At 39.8% G+C, this 17153-nt stretch overlaps 1 protein-coding gene across 1 annotated transcript in view; it reads left to right on the forward strand.

The window, feature by feature from the left end:
- CFTR (CF transmembrane conductance regulator) overlaps positions 1-16711 on the forward strand; it is a gene marked incomplete at its 5' end in the record, with an annotated part of 186642 nt that extends 169931 nt beyond the window's left edge. Inside the window, 4 exons of the mRNA XM_079711019.1 lie at positions 1913-2002; positions 13784-13956; positions 14601-14706; positions 16107-16711. Coding sequence (XP_079567145.1) covers positions 1913-2002; positions 13784-13956; positions 14601-14706; positions 16107-16307 — 570 coding nt within the window. The 3' untranslated portion in view covers positions 16308-16711. The remainder of the gene's footprint in view (positions 1-1912; positions 2003-13783; positions 13957-14600; positions 14707-16106) is intronic.
- Positions 16712-17153: the final 442 nt, after the last annotated feature.

The raw sequence follows: 17153 nt of genomic DNA on the forward strand, positions 1-17153 counted from the left end.
GTTTCTCAATAATGCTAGAAGCTTTTATATAAAGAAACATAGTATTAAAAGAAAACATGTGAAAAACAGTAAATGACAAAAGTCCCTTGGCAAGCCTTTGAACTTTAGATACCAAATAAACCTAATTGCTTCAATAATACATTGACTGGCATTCTCAGAGCCACTTCTTATTTAATTCTCTTTAGTTTATCAGAATCTCCTGATAGCACACTTTGTCTGCTCTCTGTAGCTTATTTGGACATTACTTTCATTTACTTGGAAGCTTGGAGGAGGATGTACAAATATATCCATCATCTCTTATGAGTCATATATTTGTCTCTTATATTCACTTCTGTAAAGCAATGGAAGCATCCCTTAGGAACGTGATTTGATGCAGATTAAGAAATACCAGCATAAGTCTTGTTGCCTTCTCCAGAGGGTTCCTGTGATATTTGGCCACAACTTTGTTCTTTAAGCCATAAATTATGCCCCGGGGAATGAGGTTTCTAATGTGACTCTCCTTGAACTTGGCTGCCATGGTGAGGATACTCTCCTTCTGCCTGAGAAGCACAGACACCATTCATCTGGGGCTGACTTACCTTGTGCAGTTCCTCACAGACCAGTTGGGCACTGAGCATTCTCTCTTAGCCTAAGGCAATTAGTGAAAACTAAAGCTTCAAAGAATTTAGTTCTCAATTCTCCTGACTGGATGTTATTAACCAAAGGCAAAAGAAAAATGGTAAAGAAAAAAATGTTCTGAATGTTACATCAAAAGTATTTTTCAGTTCACCCATGTGTACAGAGAGAGACAGACCTAAATGTTATTTTTATTGTTGCATCAGCATTTCCCAGTGAGACAGTGATTTTCTTTAAAAAAATTTTTTTATTCATATAGGCAGACCTAAGTAGACAGTGATGTAGCAAGTAGGGGTGATAGTTGTGCAATGCTCCTTACAGGAATTTTTTTTAATATTTATTTATTTATTTATGGCTGTGTTGGGTCTTCAATTCTGTGTGAGGGCTTTCTCTGGTTGTGGCAATTGGGGGCCACTCCTCATCGCAGTGCACGGGCCTCTCACTATCGAGTCCTCTCTTGTTGCGGAGCACAGGCTCCAGACGCGCAGGCTCAGTAATTGTGGCTCACGGGGCCAGCTGCTCCGCGGCATGTGGGGTCTTCCCAGACCAGGGCTCGAACCCGTGTCCCCTGCATTGGCAGGCAGATTCTCAACCACTGCGCCACCAGGGAAGCACTCCTTACAGGAAATTTGATTGTCATTTTGCTACCTCAGCAGAATCCAGCTCATCTGCCTCCCTTCCCTTCTGTGTCATACATTCAGTTAAACAAATATTTGATTCTCATTCTTTCACTGATTTCTAAGTCGTGACACTCTCCTGTGTCTGTCTGGTTGTATAAGTAGAAGTGTGCCTTGGTTCATAGACCATATGAACATATGTGTTTGAGTGTCTGTAAATTCATAGAGTTTCAGAATCCCTGAGGAAGCTAGGATCATAAAAGAAATCCAAGGAAAATACATGAACAAAATAGGAATTTCTTCTAACAAGTTAATTATAACTCATAAACTTATAATTTTAACTTTAATTTTATATTATATCTGTTCATAGTAAGGAATATTACTAGAAATAAAATAATTTCCCACAACTTATAGTGATCTCAATTTCTTTATTCTAAGGACATTGTGATTAGATATGTGTTAACAAGGGGCTTCAAATGTAGCTGTAATATTTTATTTCTTAAAAAAGATACAAAACAAATACGATAAAAATTTAAGAAAACTGGATGGTAAGTACATGGATGTTTGTTGTGCTATTTTTTAAAATATTTTTTTCTGTTTGGAATATTTCACAATAAAATGAGGGAAATATACAAAGTTGTTTAGGTTATTCATGCTTTCCTCTTTTTTTATTGATATAGAAAGTATTCATCTTTAATGGAACATTTAGAAAAAACTTGGATCCTTATGGGCAGTGGAGTGATCAAGAAATATGGAAAGTTGCTGATGAGGTAAGGATGCGCACTGAAGTCATTTTGAAAAAGGTTGCTCATACACACAAGAGTGATTATCACGGCTGAGATAATTTTATACACTTTTGTGCATGTATGTGTGTGTGTGTGTGAATAACTTTAAAATGGAAAACTCTAATATACCTCGAGCACCAAGTTTTTTGGATTAGACCTAGCCCTTTCCTCAGTAGTAAGTCTCCAACTATCAGGCCCCAGAGATAGTATACTTTGGCCTTCTTCCCAAATGCGCATCACTGAGACATGAACTAGGAGAGACCCAGACACCTACAGCACACCAGGATTATTCCCGATACAGAGGAGCATCTGTCCACAGCATCTCGTCTACTCCCTGTCTGGGTTCTGAAACTTTCCCAGCATAAGAAGGTGGCTTTGGTTTGACATGATATACTTCTCTGGGAAGCATAGGTTTATCACAAAAGGTTAATGATCATCCTAGAACACCTGAAGATGGCTACAATCTTCTCTGGAAGTCACCAGAAATCAACTGCCTTCAGAGGCTTTGGCTAAGAGCACCTCCAGCCAAAATACCACATGACCTAGATGTGGCAGACTCTATTCCTTGAGGTCATTAGGACGCCATAGGAAATACATGGATTAAAATGGAATGTAAATTCCTAAATAATACCCTGTATTTACCCACCAGGTGGTTAAGGAATTTAGGGCTGGGGGAGAGCTAGAGTGGGATTCTTGGTTCCCTTAACAGACACCCTAGCTGTTAACTGGTAATTCTTGAAATACAGGCGTTATATTTAAGAAAAGGAGAACATAAATTGTTCCAGTTTACTAAACTTGAGGTTTATGTCCAAAGCTCTGGATGGTGGCAGACTACAGTTATGGGACCTAAGAACATTGAGGTGCAAAGGTCTTCTCAGAGAACAGCTTTATTCCACTATCTCTGACATATTTGGTCCTTGTTGCAAAGCCCAATTCTGTTTATCCCAAATGTTCTTTCCTTTTCTTCCTCCCTTCAGTGGATCTTGACAGAAGCTTTGAAATGCCTGTGAGTGTTAAACACTTACCCATTGAGTGTCTAACCTTAACATGCCCCTAATAAAATGCACTTAGATTAACCGTCTTCATTATCAAAGTTTCCTTATTACCGAACAAACAGGGATTTTAAAGAAAACATTAACTAAATTGCAAGTGACACATTTTAAGGTCTTTGATGTGACTTCAGAGAATGAACTATAGGAACACAATGTAGTGGGAGAGAAACTTTGAAAGGAAGACATTAGACTTTATAAAATCTGCAAGTATTGCCAAGTCACAATAAAGTTTACAGGAAATCAGGATCATAAAAATAATCTAAAATTTTAGAAGACATGGATAAGATTTTAAATGCCAATATGTGCAGAAATTTTACCTGCTTAGATTTTTATTTGATCAACTCATACTTAGGTATATCTTTTTTTTTTTTAATTATTTATTTATTTATTTTTGGCTGTGTTGGGTCTTCGTTTCTGTGCGAGGGCTTTCTCTAGTTGCGGCAAGTGGAGGCCACTCTTTATCATGGTACGCAGGCCTCTCACTATCGCAGCCTCTCTTGTTGCGGAGCATAGGCTCCAGACGCGCAGGCTCAGTAGTTGTGGCTCACGGGCCTAGTTGCTCCGCGGCATGTGGGATCTTCCCAGACCAGGGCTCGAACCTGTATCCCCTGCATTGGCAGGCAGATTCTCAACCACTGCGCCACCAGGGAAGCCCCCTAGGTATATCTTTTTACTGATCCTTTTAAAAATAATTTGCTGTTCAAAAACAGAGATGGGCTGCTGTCCTTACAGTAATGTCATGTGTTTGAGTAGTAGTGATAAATTTTTGTTGAGGAGGCCTGAGAATGGAGCACAGACAAAAAAGCAACATCCCAGAGAAGCAGAAAAGGCACTGGTTTACAAGTTGTGGAGTCTGGACTTTAGTCCTATATGGTTGATCATATACCTTGCCCAAACAGGACCATTTGGGGAGGGGTCAATTTCTCACCTGGACAGGATAATGGGACAAAAGGTGTAAACCAGGATTGGCCAGGGCAAACTGGGATTGAATTTCATTTCATATAGTCCTCTCTGTGACCTTGGTATGACTTGTTTCTCTAGAGGGAAATGAATTGAGTAACAGCAGAGAGCCAAACACTTGAATCTTATCCCAATTCTTTGTAATTCCCCTTTCCCTGAAACAGAAATCAAAAGTGTGCACGATGACAATGTCAGGCCAAGAAACACTCTGTTCCTACCTTGGATTGGGCCCCGCACTCCAGTGTGAAACCTTATCTTTGCTGATCTGGACTGAATTGTGTGAAGCCATGAGGAACATGCTTAGTTACAAGCTCTAAGACTTGGAAGCAAAACTGGCCAAAGCAGCTTCCTTACCCTTTGTGCCCTAGGTGCATACCTTCATCTTGGCACTGTATGCCTTATAATTATAATTCTATGGATGAATTGGATGCCTTATGGATGCCTTATAATTCTATGGATGAATTTAAAGCAAGTCCAAGGGAGGGAAAGAGTTGCTAAGACCCAGAACTACAGAGATCTAATTTTCCCCTTCACAAACAACTCAGGACCAGATAGCTTCTCCACAGGAGCACTGACTTTACCAGCTGTGTAGACCAAAGAGAATTTCAAAAGTGGCTGAATCTTGAGGAAACAAAAAGTTGACCCTAACATTGTGGTCTAATAAATTGGTAGCATTGCTGTACATTTTCAGGCTAATATGTATAATGGGCCCAGCCTAAGGCCTGGCACATAATAGGTAGTAAGTAAATGTTAGCTATTGTAATCATGTTTTCATGAGGTCTTTACCTGGCCGTCTCTTAAATGTTGTTGCTTGCCAGAATCCTAATTGTTGTCTTACTTTACTTACTCTTCCTGGGAAATATCATGCATCCTCTTAGCTCTAACTAATACTTCTGTGCTGATGACTCCCAAATCCGCCTGTCCCCAGAGCTCCCTAACTGACATCTCAGCATGGACAGGCATCTTATGTCCATAAATGAGTCTCTTAGCTGCCCCACCCACACAAGTGTCCTGCGTTTCCAATTCCAGTGGATGGCATCACCAGCTTCTCGTTGCCCAAAGCCAAGACCTGGGTCTCATCCTTGACTCCCAATTTCTCCACCTGTCTTCACATATCAAACCCTGTCAAGACTGTCTCCTGCAAAAATCTAGGATATACTCACTTTTCTCCATCCCCATCTCACACCACTACTAATTTTCATGTGGATTTTAGAAACAGGCTCCTGTCCGGTGTCTCTCTTACTGGCTCCCTACAGTTCATTCTGTTCTTTGCAGCCTTGCATCTGAGCACTTGTTTCTCCCCTTCTTAAGGCTACTTATTGCCCATTGGACAAAGTCCACACTGCTCAAGGTGGCTTGTAACGTCCTTCATGATTTCATCTTTGCCTGCCTCTCTAAACTCCCTCCCCAACTGCCTCTGCTTACCAGGACCCAGCTACACTGAATTCCTTTGGTTCCTCTAAGGCACCACGTGCTCTCTGTTCTCCAGAGGTTTTTTCACATGCTCTGTGCCTGGGGGACCCCCCGGTCCTTCACTGCCTGATCCTCCTCACCATTCAGCCCTCTCCTTACACATCACTTCTTCCCAGAAACCTGCCCTGATGCTCCAGGTGTGAGGGAGGAGCCCCTCCTACGTGTATCCTATACCTCCACCCCTTTCACAGCTTTCTTCGCATGGGAGAGAGACTTACCTCTTAACTTGTCCATGTCCGCCACCGGCTTGTAAGTTCCTTGAGGGCAGAGATATTCACTGTGGTGTTTCCTTGCTTAGAGTAGTGTTGGGCATGTGGATGGTGTTCAATAAACATTGATTGGATGAATGAATGAATGAATGATCTGATTCATTTATTTAAATGAATAAATAAATGGTTCATGTGTAATATATCATGCAGGTAGCCTTGTGATTGACACACAACGGGTATCACCATTAGCAATGAGGACACTGAGCCCTGAGACATCAGAGGGACTTAGCTGAGATGGGTGGTGGGTGCAGAAACAGCTGTCTCCCTTGATTTCTGGTTCACAGGCTCTTTTGCCACAGTGAGATTTCCCAGTGGTGTCCATAATCTCAGGCTCCTTCACCACAGTCTGTGTTATCCAGTGTCATCCAAGCAGCACATCTGTTGGTTCTAGAATGGTTTAGAATGCTTTTAGAAGGAAGACTTTTTGGTAATTGTTTGCTTTTTAGATTACTTAGAAAATAGTTTCCTTCCTTACACATCAATAGTCAGGTAAGCTATTTTAGAGGGCAAACAAAATAACAGAAATAGTGGCATTTTAAGGTGAAAATTTGCCCTGGAAAACCTGCAGAATAGAAAAAGGAGTGTCTAAAGGAGTTGACAGAGTCTATTTTTATAACTGCCCAGTCCAACCACGGTTCACTTTTCTGATTTTTTTTTTCATGTTTCCTTATCACAAGAGCAAACTGTTGCTCTATAATAACATTCCAGAGTGCAGAAATAGCAAAAGTCAACACTTTGAAGAAAATGCCTGGTCCTTTACAGACTGTAATACATTTTTTTAGTTTGATATGTCACAAAATAAAATTTCTTCTTTGTAAATAGTAGTTTGGAAATACATATGATTTATTAGCTCAACCGCATAAAGCTGGCAAATTCTTTCTTCACAAAGTTCTTTATATCCACAAACTTTTGATGCTTTGATTTATTTGTAATGCTAAGTTGGAATGAAAATACTTAGAAATGTTTACATTCCAGTAATTAAAATTCACCTTAGTTTGGACAGAGCTAATCTGAAGTTTGTATTTTTTTTTAATCTGTTGAAAAGTGGTTTGTGACAATAGTGTAAATAACATTATACTAGGAATATATATGTATATGTGTGTATATACATGTACATATTTATTTTTAAAGAATTCTGCTGTTAAAGATCACTAAATTAGATGATTTCTGTAGCAAGTTCCCTTTAAGTCTTTTTCCCCCCATAGCTCTTTTCTCTTTTAACAGTAATTTCCCACTTATTATTTTTCTCCCTGTCTGAGCCATGAGTTCCTTCAAGGCAGAGCCTTGTGTTATTCATCTTTGAATTCCCAGGTCTGCCATAGTGCCTAGAATTTAATAAACTCTCATTAAGAGTCTATTAAGGAATACATGACTAAGCACCCAAACAATCACGAGGTTAATTTAAGCCATTCTTATCAGCGCATGGAGTTGGTAACAAGAACTTTATATCTTTTAAAAACCAATTACTAGTCTATCTTGCTTCCCATTTTCTCTCCAAAGCCTATCACAATATCTGGCAGAAAATAGGTAATTAATACATTTGTTAAATATTCACTGACTTCAAATCTAAAGTTTTACTAACTTATATTGACCTTTCTCTAGTGAATATGATTTTAAAAGATTTTTACTATACTTGATAGTGAGTAAAACAGTTGAGATAGGAATGTGGCAAAATGCATCCTAGATTGGTCTGTGTCTCTGTCACTCATTTTATACAGTTTTCTTCTCTAAATGTCGACAGTGCTACATATTTAGGTACTTATTTACTTGTGTTAAGAAATAGTTTCATTTGGGTAAGAACCACACACTTTGCTCAGCTCTCTATCACAAGAAAGTACAAAGTATAACACACTAAAGTAGCTTTCCCCCTATGGCCTTAGGAAACTAGAGTATGATTGGTGTGAATCTAAAGGGAGACTACATGCTGCAACGTTCTTACCAAAGTCTCAACCTTGTTACTAAGCATGATGTAAATTACTAGTTTTGTGACACTTTCTGCTAACTTGCTTTCCAAGGTAACTTGTTAAGGGAAAATCTTACAAATCATACTGTCATACCAGGGAAACGTTTCAGTGGCCAGACCCATGTCTTGGGATTTTCCAGGCTCTAACAATACTAATAGTTAGGGTTGATTAGGTGCTTACCACAAGCTACACTCTGTGGCAAGCTCTTTCCACAAATTATCCCATTTAATCCCCATTACAAGCCCTTGAAGTCTATCCTAGTATTTTCTCCATTTTTTTTCAGTGAGCTAAGTGAGACTTCCAGTAACACATCTGACAGCATCAGCCATCGAGTGGTGGAGTGCAGACTTAAAACCACTTCCGTGTGACTTCATAGCTCCAGTCTTTCATCAGTACTTTTCTTGATGCTTAATTTGACTTAAGAAAAATTCTCAAGTATTTCTGATTGATCTGAAAGGAAATACTGACCTATCAGTGTTAAAGAACTTCTTATTTTATAATTTGTTTTTAAGGAGTTTTATAGAGTCTTAAAGATGAGAAAATGAAAGCACACCGACAGGTGAAGTGACTGGTTTTAGATCACACTCCATATTGGGGGAGCTAAAACCAACACTCATTCATTTACCATTTGTCATTCTTCCTTAAATTGGATTTATTTGTCATTCATCAAAACTGTGTTTGTTTTGTTTGGCCAGCATTCCAGGGGCTCAGTACATATTTGTTGAACAAATGAATGGATGTGTTGAGGCTGACAATGTGTCCGGCATTGGTACTGACCTAAAGAGCACATGTCTTTACCCTCAGGAAGCCAACAGTCTAACAGGGGAACTTGCACCCATACTTCTGTGACAAGGTGCCTGACTGCCCTAGAGGATGATCAGGAGTATTTGGAATGGTGTTCCCGGCTAGGCAATGGCACAAACCTGAGAAGGTCAAGGTGTATAGGGAACTACAAGCTGAGTGTTTAGTGCTGCTGGAAGTAAAAGTGGAGGGGGCTCGATTCTGGATGCCTTATCTGCCGTGTGAGAGAGTTCAGTTATTCTGTCAGCAGGAGAGCCACCATAGGATTTAAAACAGAGAAATGATGGGGTCAAACCTATATTTTAGGAGGATCCCTGTGAGGTTGTCAGGTGACAAATCAACTTGAGATTACAGTATGAAGCTTAAGAGACAATAATGGCCTGGCCTAGTGTTGTGGTAATAGGGCTGGCATGGAGATGGAAGATTAAGAAGTATTTGGAAGAGGTCCAGGGCTGGAGATAAAGATGAAAAATCATTCGCTTATCGGTGGTAGTCGATACTCTGAGCATGAATGAGATCTCAGAAGGAGCATTTGGAGAGTTGGCAATGAGGAAAACTAATATTCAAGGGACAGGAAGAGGGAGAATTACCTACATGTGATAATAAGAAGAAATGTCCATAGAGGGTGCGGTTTCTCATAAGGCAAGGAATAGATGTTTGAAGAAGGGGAAAAATGTTCTATGGTCTCAGGCAGTAGAGACAACAGATACACACTCATTATTTAAGATTTCTAGATGAGAAAAGGGGGAGACATTAAATAATAGCTAGGGCTTCCCTGGTGGCAGAGTGGTTAAGAATCTGTGTGCCAATGCAGGGGACATGGGTTTGAGCCCTGGTCTGGGAAGATCCCACACACCTCGGAGCAGCTAAGCCCATGAGCCACAACTATGGAGCCTGCATGCCACAACTACTGAAGCCAGCACACCTAGAGCCCATGCTCCGCAACAAGAGAAGCCACCTCAATGAGAAGACCATGCACTGAAATAAAGAGTAGCCCCCTCTGGCTGCGACTAGAAAAAGCCTAAGTGCAGAAGTAATGAAATTGAAACTGTAATTTAAAATCTTCCAACAAACAAAAGTCCAGGACCAGATGGCTTCACAGGTGAATTTTACCAAACATTTAGAGAAGAGCTAACACCGATCCTTCTCAAACTCTTCCAAAAAATTGCAGAGGGAGGAACACTCCCAAATTCCTTCTATGAAGCCACCATCACCCTAAAACCAGAAAAAGATATCACAAAAAAAGAAAATTATAGATCAGTATCATTGATGAACATAGATGCAAAAATCCTGAACAAAATACTAGCAAACAGAATCCAATAACATATTAAAAGGATCATACACCATGACCAAGTGGGATTTATCCCAGGGATGCAAGAATTCTTCCATATACGCATATCAATCAATGTGATACACCGTATTAATGAATTAAGGAATAAAAACCATATGATCATCTCAATAGATGCAGAAAAAGCTTTTGACAAAATTCGACACCGATTTACAATAAAAACTCTCCAGAAAATGGGCATAGAGGGAACCTACCTCAACAAAATAAAGGCCATATATGACAAACCCACAACAAACATACTCAATGGTGAAAAACTGAAAGCATTTCCACTAAGATCAGGAACAAGACAAGGATGTCCACTCTCACCACTCTTATGCAACATAGTTTTGGAAGTCCAGGCCATGGCAATCAGAGAAGAAAAAGAAATAAAAGGAATACAAATTGGGAAAGAAGAAATAAAACTGTCACTGTTTGCAGATGACCTGATACTATACATAGAGAATCCTAAAGATGCCACCAGAAAACTACTAGAACTAACAATTAATTTGGTAAGGTGGCAGGATACAAAATTAATGCACAGAAATCTCTGGCATTCCTATACACTAACAATGAAAAATCAAAAAGAAAAATTAAGGAAACAATCCCATTTACCATCACAGCAAAAAGAATAAAATACTCAGGAATAAACCTGCCTAAGGAGGCGAAAGACTTGTACTCAGAAAACTATAAAACACTGATGAAAGAAATCAAAGATGACATAAACAGATGGAGAAATACACCATGTTCTTGGATTGGAAGAATCAATATTGTGAAAATGACTATACTACCCAAAGCAATCTACAGGTTCAGTGCAATCCCTATCAAACTACCAATGTCATTCCTCACAGAGTTAGAACAAAAAATTTTACAGTTCGTATGGAAATACAAAAGACCCCGAATAGCCAAAGCAATCTTGAGAAAGAAAAACAGAGCTAGAGGAATCAGGCTCCCTGGTGTCAAACTATACTACAAAGCTACAGTAATCAAGACAGTATGGCACTGGCACAAAAACAGAAATATAGATCAATGGTATAGGATAGAAAACCCAGAGATAAACCCATGCACATATGGTCACCTAATTTATGACAAAGAAGGCAAGAACGTAAAATGGAGAAAAGGCAGCCTCTTCAATAAGTGGTGCTGCAAAAACTGGGCAGCTACATGTAAAAGAATGAAATTAGAACACTCCCTAACACCATACACAAACATAAACTCCAAATGGATTAAAGACCTAAATGTAAGACCAGACACTATAAAACTCTTAGAGGAAAACAGGAAAAACACTCTTTGATGTAAACCACAGCAAGATCTTTTTTGACCCACCTCCTAGAGTAATGAAAATAAAAACAAAAATAAGCCAGTGGGACCTAATTAAACTTAAAAGCTTTTGCACAGCAAAGGAAACCATAAACAAGACAAAAAGACAACCCTCAGAATGGGAGAATATATTTGCAAATGAAGCAACGGACAAAGGAATAATCTCCAAAATATACAAACAGCTCATGGAGCTCAATATCAAAAAGACAAACAATCCAATTAAAAAATGGGCAGAAGACCTAAATAGACATTTCACCAAAGAAGACATACAGATGGCCAAGAGGCATATGAAAGGATGCTCAACATCACTAATTATTAGAGAAATGCAAATCAAAACTACAATGAGGTATCACCTCACACCAGTCAGAATGGCCATCATCAAAAAATCTACAAACAATAAATGCTGGAGAGGGTGTGGAGAAGAGGGAACCCTCTTACACTGTTGGTGGGAATGTAACTTGATACAGCCACTATGGAGAACAGTATAGAGGTTCCTTAAAAAACTAAAAATAGAACTACCATATAACCCAGCAATCCCACTACTGGGCATATACCCTGAGAAAACCATAATTCAAAAAGCGACATATACCACAGTGTTCATTGCAGCAATTTACAATAGCCAGGACATGGAAGCAACCTAAGTGTCCATCGACAGATGAATGGATAAAGACGTGGCACATATATACAATGGAATATTACTCAGCCATAAAAAGAAACGAAATTGAGTTATTTGTAGTGAGGTGGATGAGTCTGAACCTAGAGTCTGTCATACAGAGTGAAATAAGTCAGAAAGAGAAAATACTGTATGCTAAAGCATATATATGGACTCTAAAAAAAAATGGTACTGACGAACCTAGTGGCAGGGCAGGAATAAAGACATAGACATAGAGAGTGGACTTGAGGACACGGGAGGGGAGGGGGCAGCTGGGGCGAAGTGAGAGTAGCATGGACATATATACACTACTGAATATAAAATGGTTAGCTAGTGGGAAGCAGCAGCATAGCACAGGGAGATCAGCTCAGTGCTTTGCGATGACCTAGAGGGGTGGGGTAGGGAGGGTGGGAGGGAGACTCAAGAGGGAGGGGATATGGGGACATATATATGCATGTGGCTGATTCAGTTTGTTGTACAACAGAAACTAACACAGTATTGTGAAGCAATTATACTCCAATAAAGATCTGTTAAATAAATAAATAATAGCTAAAGGAGAATCTGGAGGCAAGTGAGGGGTTTTTGTTTTAAGAGGGGAGAGATGTAGCAGGTTCACAGGGTAAAGCCAATAAAAAGCGAAAGTTGAAGAGAGAAAGAACACAAGTCCTCCAGTTCCTCACCCAAGAGCCCTTATTCACATTCTCAGCTGGTTAGATCCAAAATTAGTTTTATGTTTGAGTCTTCCAGCATACATGAGAATAGTCCCCCTTGTCTAATTAATATGTTTACTTTCCCTACCATCTCAGAAACTCTTTTCAAACATTAATGAATTCCTACAAAGTGAGGTTGCTTTAATGAGAAATCCACTCAAGGAAAGGAGTATTGGCTGCAATACATATCCTGGGCACAGTTAATATTTATTGAACAAACACAGTGATGTGGGCCATCTCCAGATTCATCACTGAACTCATGAGTCTGTCTTAAGGCCATTATCTCATTCTGCCTGTATTACAGGTAGGTGGGAACACATCTTACCTCCCAATACTAAATCCCAGACTTCCCAAGGGCAGGATATAATCGTATGTGTATCTCTTTAGGTCTCAAACCCTCAGCAACACTTGGCAAAGATATATATGTCAATGCACATTTATTTGAATAAGTGATATGAGGCAAGGTTTCATTTTTTATCTTATTTCGAAAGAATGGGTTTCTCTATCTCATTTGCTTTTTCAGCCTATTTATTTTTCCTATCTAGCTTAAAAAAATAAGCCATTGACCCTAACACAACTCTCATATTCAACCCCAATATTTAAGCACCTTTAAATCTCCAGTAATACACCACTATTTTAACTCCAGTTATTTTTACTTCATAGTTTTGTGACTTTCTTAAAGTCCGTTTTTATGAATTAAAGAGATGAGGAGTGCATTGCCATATGTGGTTTTAAATGGCTCCTCAGTTGATTTTTATTGCTGCCTTTCATGCTCTGTTATTACAGAGTAGAGAATGGAAGGTAGCATAAAAGAATCTGTCATAATAAAGTAAGTAACTGCATTCTACACATATTATCTTTTCTAGCATGTATTCAATTGTGTTATAATTATCTGTGTATGTCTTTATAAACCCTGAGCTTTGCAGAGCCCATGGACCATTTATCATCTCTTTAATCCCTATTGGAGGACCTGGCATAGAATAGGCACTCACTGAAAACCTCATGAAAGGAAAAGTACAGAGCTGAAACAGTCTGTAGACTGATGCTTTAGAGCTGCCAAGATTATACATAGTCTTTTGTTCAGTTAAAGCCAAATAGCAGGAATGATGGGGGGTTGTTATGAAATTTAAACTTTTAGAACTTCTGTCTTTTCAGATTATCAGCCTCTTAAGTGTTTTTAACCCTGTAGTATGTGAACTACCCCTCCTAAGCCCAGTGTTTTTCCTCTTTCTTTTCTGCAGGTTGGACTCCGATCTGTGATAGAGCAGTTTCCTGGGAAGCTTGATTTTGTCCTTGTGGATGGGGGTTGTGTCCTAAGCCACGGCCACAAGCAGCTGATGTGCTTGGCCAGATCCGTTCTCAGTAAAGCAAAGATCTTGCTGCTTGATGAACCCAGTGCTCATTTGGATCCATTGTGAGTTTCAGAATTCCTGCTATTTAGTAACACAGGGGGAAAAGAATCATTGAGACATACTTCATATTGACACAAATTTCTATCAGGCTGTCATGTCTGCAAGCAGAAGACTACCTTCTAGATATGAAATAACTGCCCAGTGGAAAAGTTACTATTTGACATGCGCACAAGTGCTTATTTCCTAGTATAAGAGCTATGTGTTCTCTTCTAAGTGTCATTTTGCAATTTCATACAAACTCTTCCCCCTTACTGACGTGTGATAAAATATTTAGTTACATAGGCATACTTGGGTCCTTATGGTTTTCCTTACTATCCCAGTTATAACATAGGAAATATTTATAGCACAAAATAAAGAACTACTATTGATGCTACATACTGAAAAATATACTTATTTGGGAAACTTTTTTCAAACTGTGAAATTTTTTCCCAAATATTTGTCCTATTTATTTATGAAAACTTAGAATCTGCCCTGTGGTTGGAAAGCTGATTGTGGCTGACTCTATTGCAACATTCTGTTAAAAGGATTCAAGGAAAGAAAAGTAATTTAAGGAATTAAATTGACAGAAGAATAGGTATGTTATCAAGGATAGAGACAGATTATTAATGTTCTGTGATGTTATATGTGGTATTTTTTTCTTTGCTAGAACATACCAAATCATTCGAAGAACCCTAAAACAAGCATTTGCTGATTGCACAGTAATCCTCTCTGAACACAGGATAGAGGCAATGTTGGAATGTCAACGATTTTTGGTGAGTGTTTCTAATTTACCTAAGATCTCATCTCTCCTTTGATTCTCGATAACAATCTGATATGTGCTGGTTCCTGCAAGTCACAGCAATGTACAAGCTCACAGCTATCCAGCTTTACTCAAAATACCTGCCCAAGTTTCTCACTTTGTGCAACGAGTTGAGGTCAGAATTCAGCAAATCGAAAATAGCAGCTTATTACTAAATTACATTAATAAATTGGAACATCTATACTTTTTGCTTCTTTTATCTGGGGATCAAGTCATGAAAAAGACTAGGTCCTGATGCTTTCAGTAACGAAATCTCCCATGGATGGGGTCCAGGACAGGCCTGGATTGTCTTGCAACCTGATGTACGGTTTTAATGCAGTAGTTGAAAAGTTTATTTCATTTTTCTAGCCATTATTTGGAACTCAGCTTAGTGCGTCTCCCAACCACCTTCTCATTGTGGTTTCAAAACTGTCACAGATTCTTTCAAGTGATGTTTACAAATTCCTTTGGGTTTAGCCACAAGGAAGTCCTGAGGGTGATGTATCACATCATTTCTGTTAAGGCTTTTCAGGCTCCTGGAGGTAAATGCTTTTCTTACTGAAGGATTGTTATTACCATTATTATTACTAAGCTTTGAGTGACAAGTTAGGGACCGACTCACAACCTCTTGCCCAGCTACGGTCAGGTTCAGCTTGAACGTGTGAAGGAGGCACAGTAACTCAGGCACATCCTGACCAATTTGAAATTGCTAAGCTTCAAATCCACTGTTGACGTGGTTCAACTCTTTATGGTGCTGTGGACTCAGCACTCATTTGTAAGGTTAATACATAAGGGATCTAACATGAATAGTTCTTTTTTCCAAAGCCCCCTTAGTTCCTCTAAAGTTCTCTGAAGATAAGGGATCTAACATGAATAGTTCTTGTTTTCAAAGCCCCCTTAGGGCTTCCCTGGTGGCGCAGTGGTTGAGAGCCCGCCTGCCGATGCAGGGGACACGGGTTCGTGCCCCGGTCCGGGAAGATCCCACATGCCGTGGAGCGGCTGGGCCCGTGAGCCATGGCCCAGTGAGAGGCCCAAGTACCGCAAAAAAACAAACAAAAAAAAGCCCCCTTTAGTTCCTCTAAAGTTCTCTGAAGAAGCACATTGTTCAGTACTATACCAATTAAAAAAAAAAAAAAACGATCTCCCAGCTTCTAAGTAAAAAAATACAGCTAATTTCACAAATGGTAGAAGCTCCATAAGGCACGAGGACTCAGCAGTGAAACGAGCTCTCCCTGACTTTTCAGACTGCAAGCCTCTGGACGCTCGCTGTGTGTTCTTTCTGGCTTTCCTCATCCTCTGAGCCTGTGCCCTCTTGCCTCGCTTGGGTCCGCCCTGCCTCCTTGTCCGAGATCTCACTAACGGCCACTTCCCTAGGTCATAGAGGAGAATAGAGTGCGGCAGTACGACTCCATCCAGAGGCTGCTGAGCGAGAAGAGCCTCTTCCGGCAGGCGATCAGCCCCACAGTCCGCCTGAAGCTCTTCCCCCACCGGAACTCGAGCAAGCAGAGGTCTCGGTCCAAAATCGCTGCCCTGAAGGAAGAGACGGAAGAAGAGGTACAAGAAACAAGGCTTTAGAGAGCAGAACAAAGGTTTGCCTGGGGCATTCACGCGTGGAGTTGAAGGAAAAAAAAAAAAAAAAAAAGAGTTTCTGCCTCAGAAAACAAGGATGAATGATGCTTTTTTAAAAAAGGAAAACTTCGGGTAAGAGGAATTAAGGATGTTCCCGTGGATGAATGGCTTCCTGGCAATGGTCAAACAGTGTGACAGGTCCTTCAAATCCTTGAAGGTTTACCACTTGGAATCGCAAGCCAGCTTCTCCTGAAAACTTTTCCCTTTGGTCGTCACCGGAAAGGTGGCTGTAAACATCAGCCAGCTTAATTCTTCAACTTACTGTTTAGTGAAACTTACTCATTTGTATTATTGAAGAAGAACTGTAATCATACTACTTAGAGATACAATTAAATAATGATAACTGGAAACGTTAGTGGCTTATATATGTTTATATACCTTTTTCTCCACTTTCTCCACGATATTTAAAAGCACAGCTATATTGTCTGTTAAGGATTCAGACTGCCCCGTTTCCAAGCAAGTAATGGAATGCTGTGAGAGTCACAAGATAGCCCATCAAAATATGCACCACACAACACCTAAGTATCAGTCAGGAGACAGAACTTCCCGATCTTGGAAATCAGGGTTAGTACCATTCAGCAATACCCAAATGCAAATAAATCAGAAAACATCCCTTATCTGGGAAATGGGCTGTTACAGTCCCATGTAGGGAACCAGGATGTAGCTCCCTTGATTTGGGAGTGAAGATGTCTGCTTCCAGAAAGTAACAAGCTCATACGACTTCTGAACTGAAGGATGGCTGGAAAAACGCTTTAATGCAAATTGGTGCAGGAGAACCCTTCATCACACAGA

This window comes from Hyperoodon ampullatus (assembly GCF_949752795.1).
Source record: "Hyperoodon ampullatus genome assembly, chromosome: 9".
Classification (NCBI taxonomy): Eukaryota; Metazoa; Chordata; class Mammalia; order Artiodactyla; family Ziphiidae; genus Hyperoodon; species Hyperoodon ampullatus.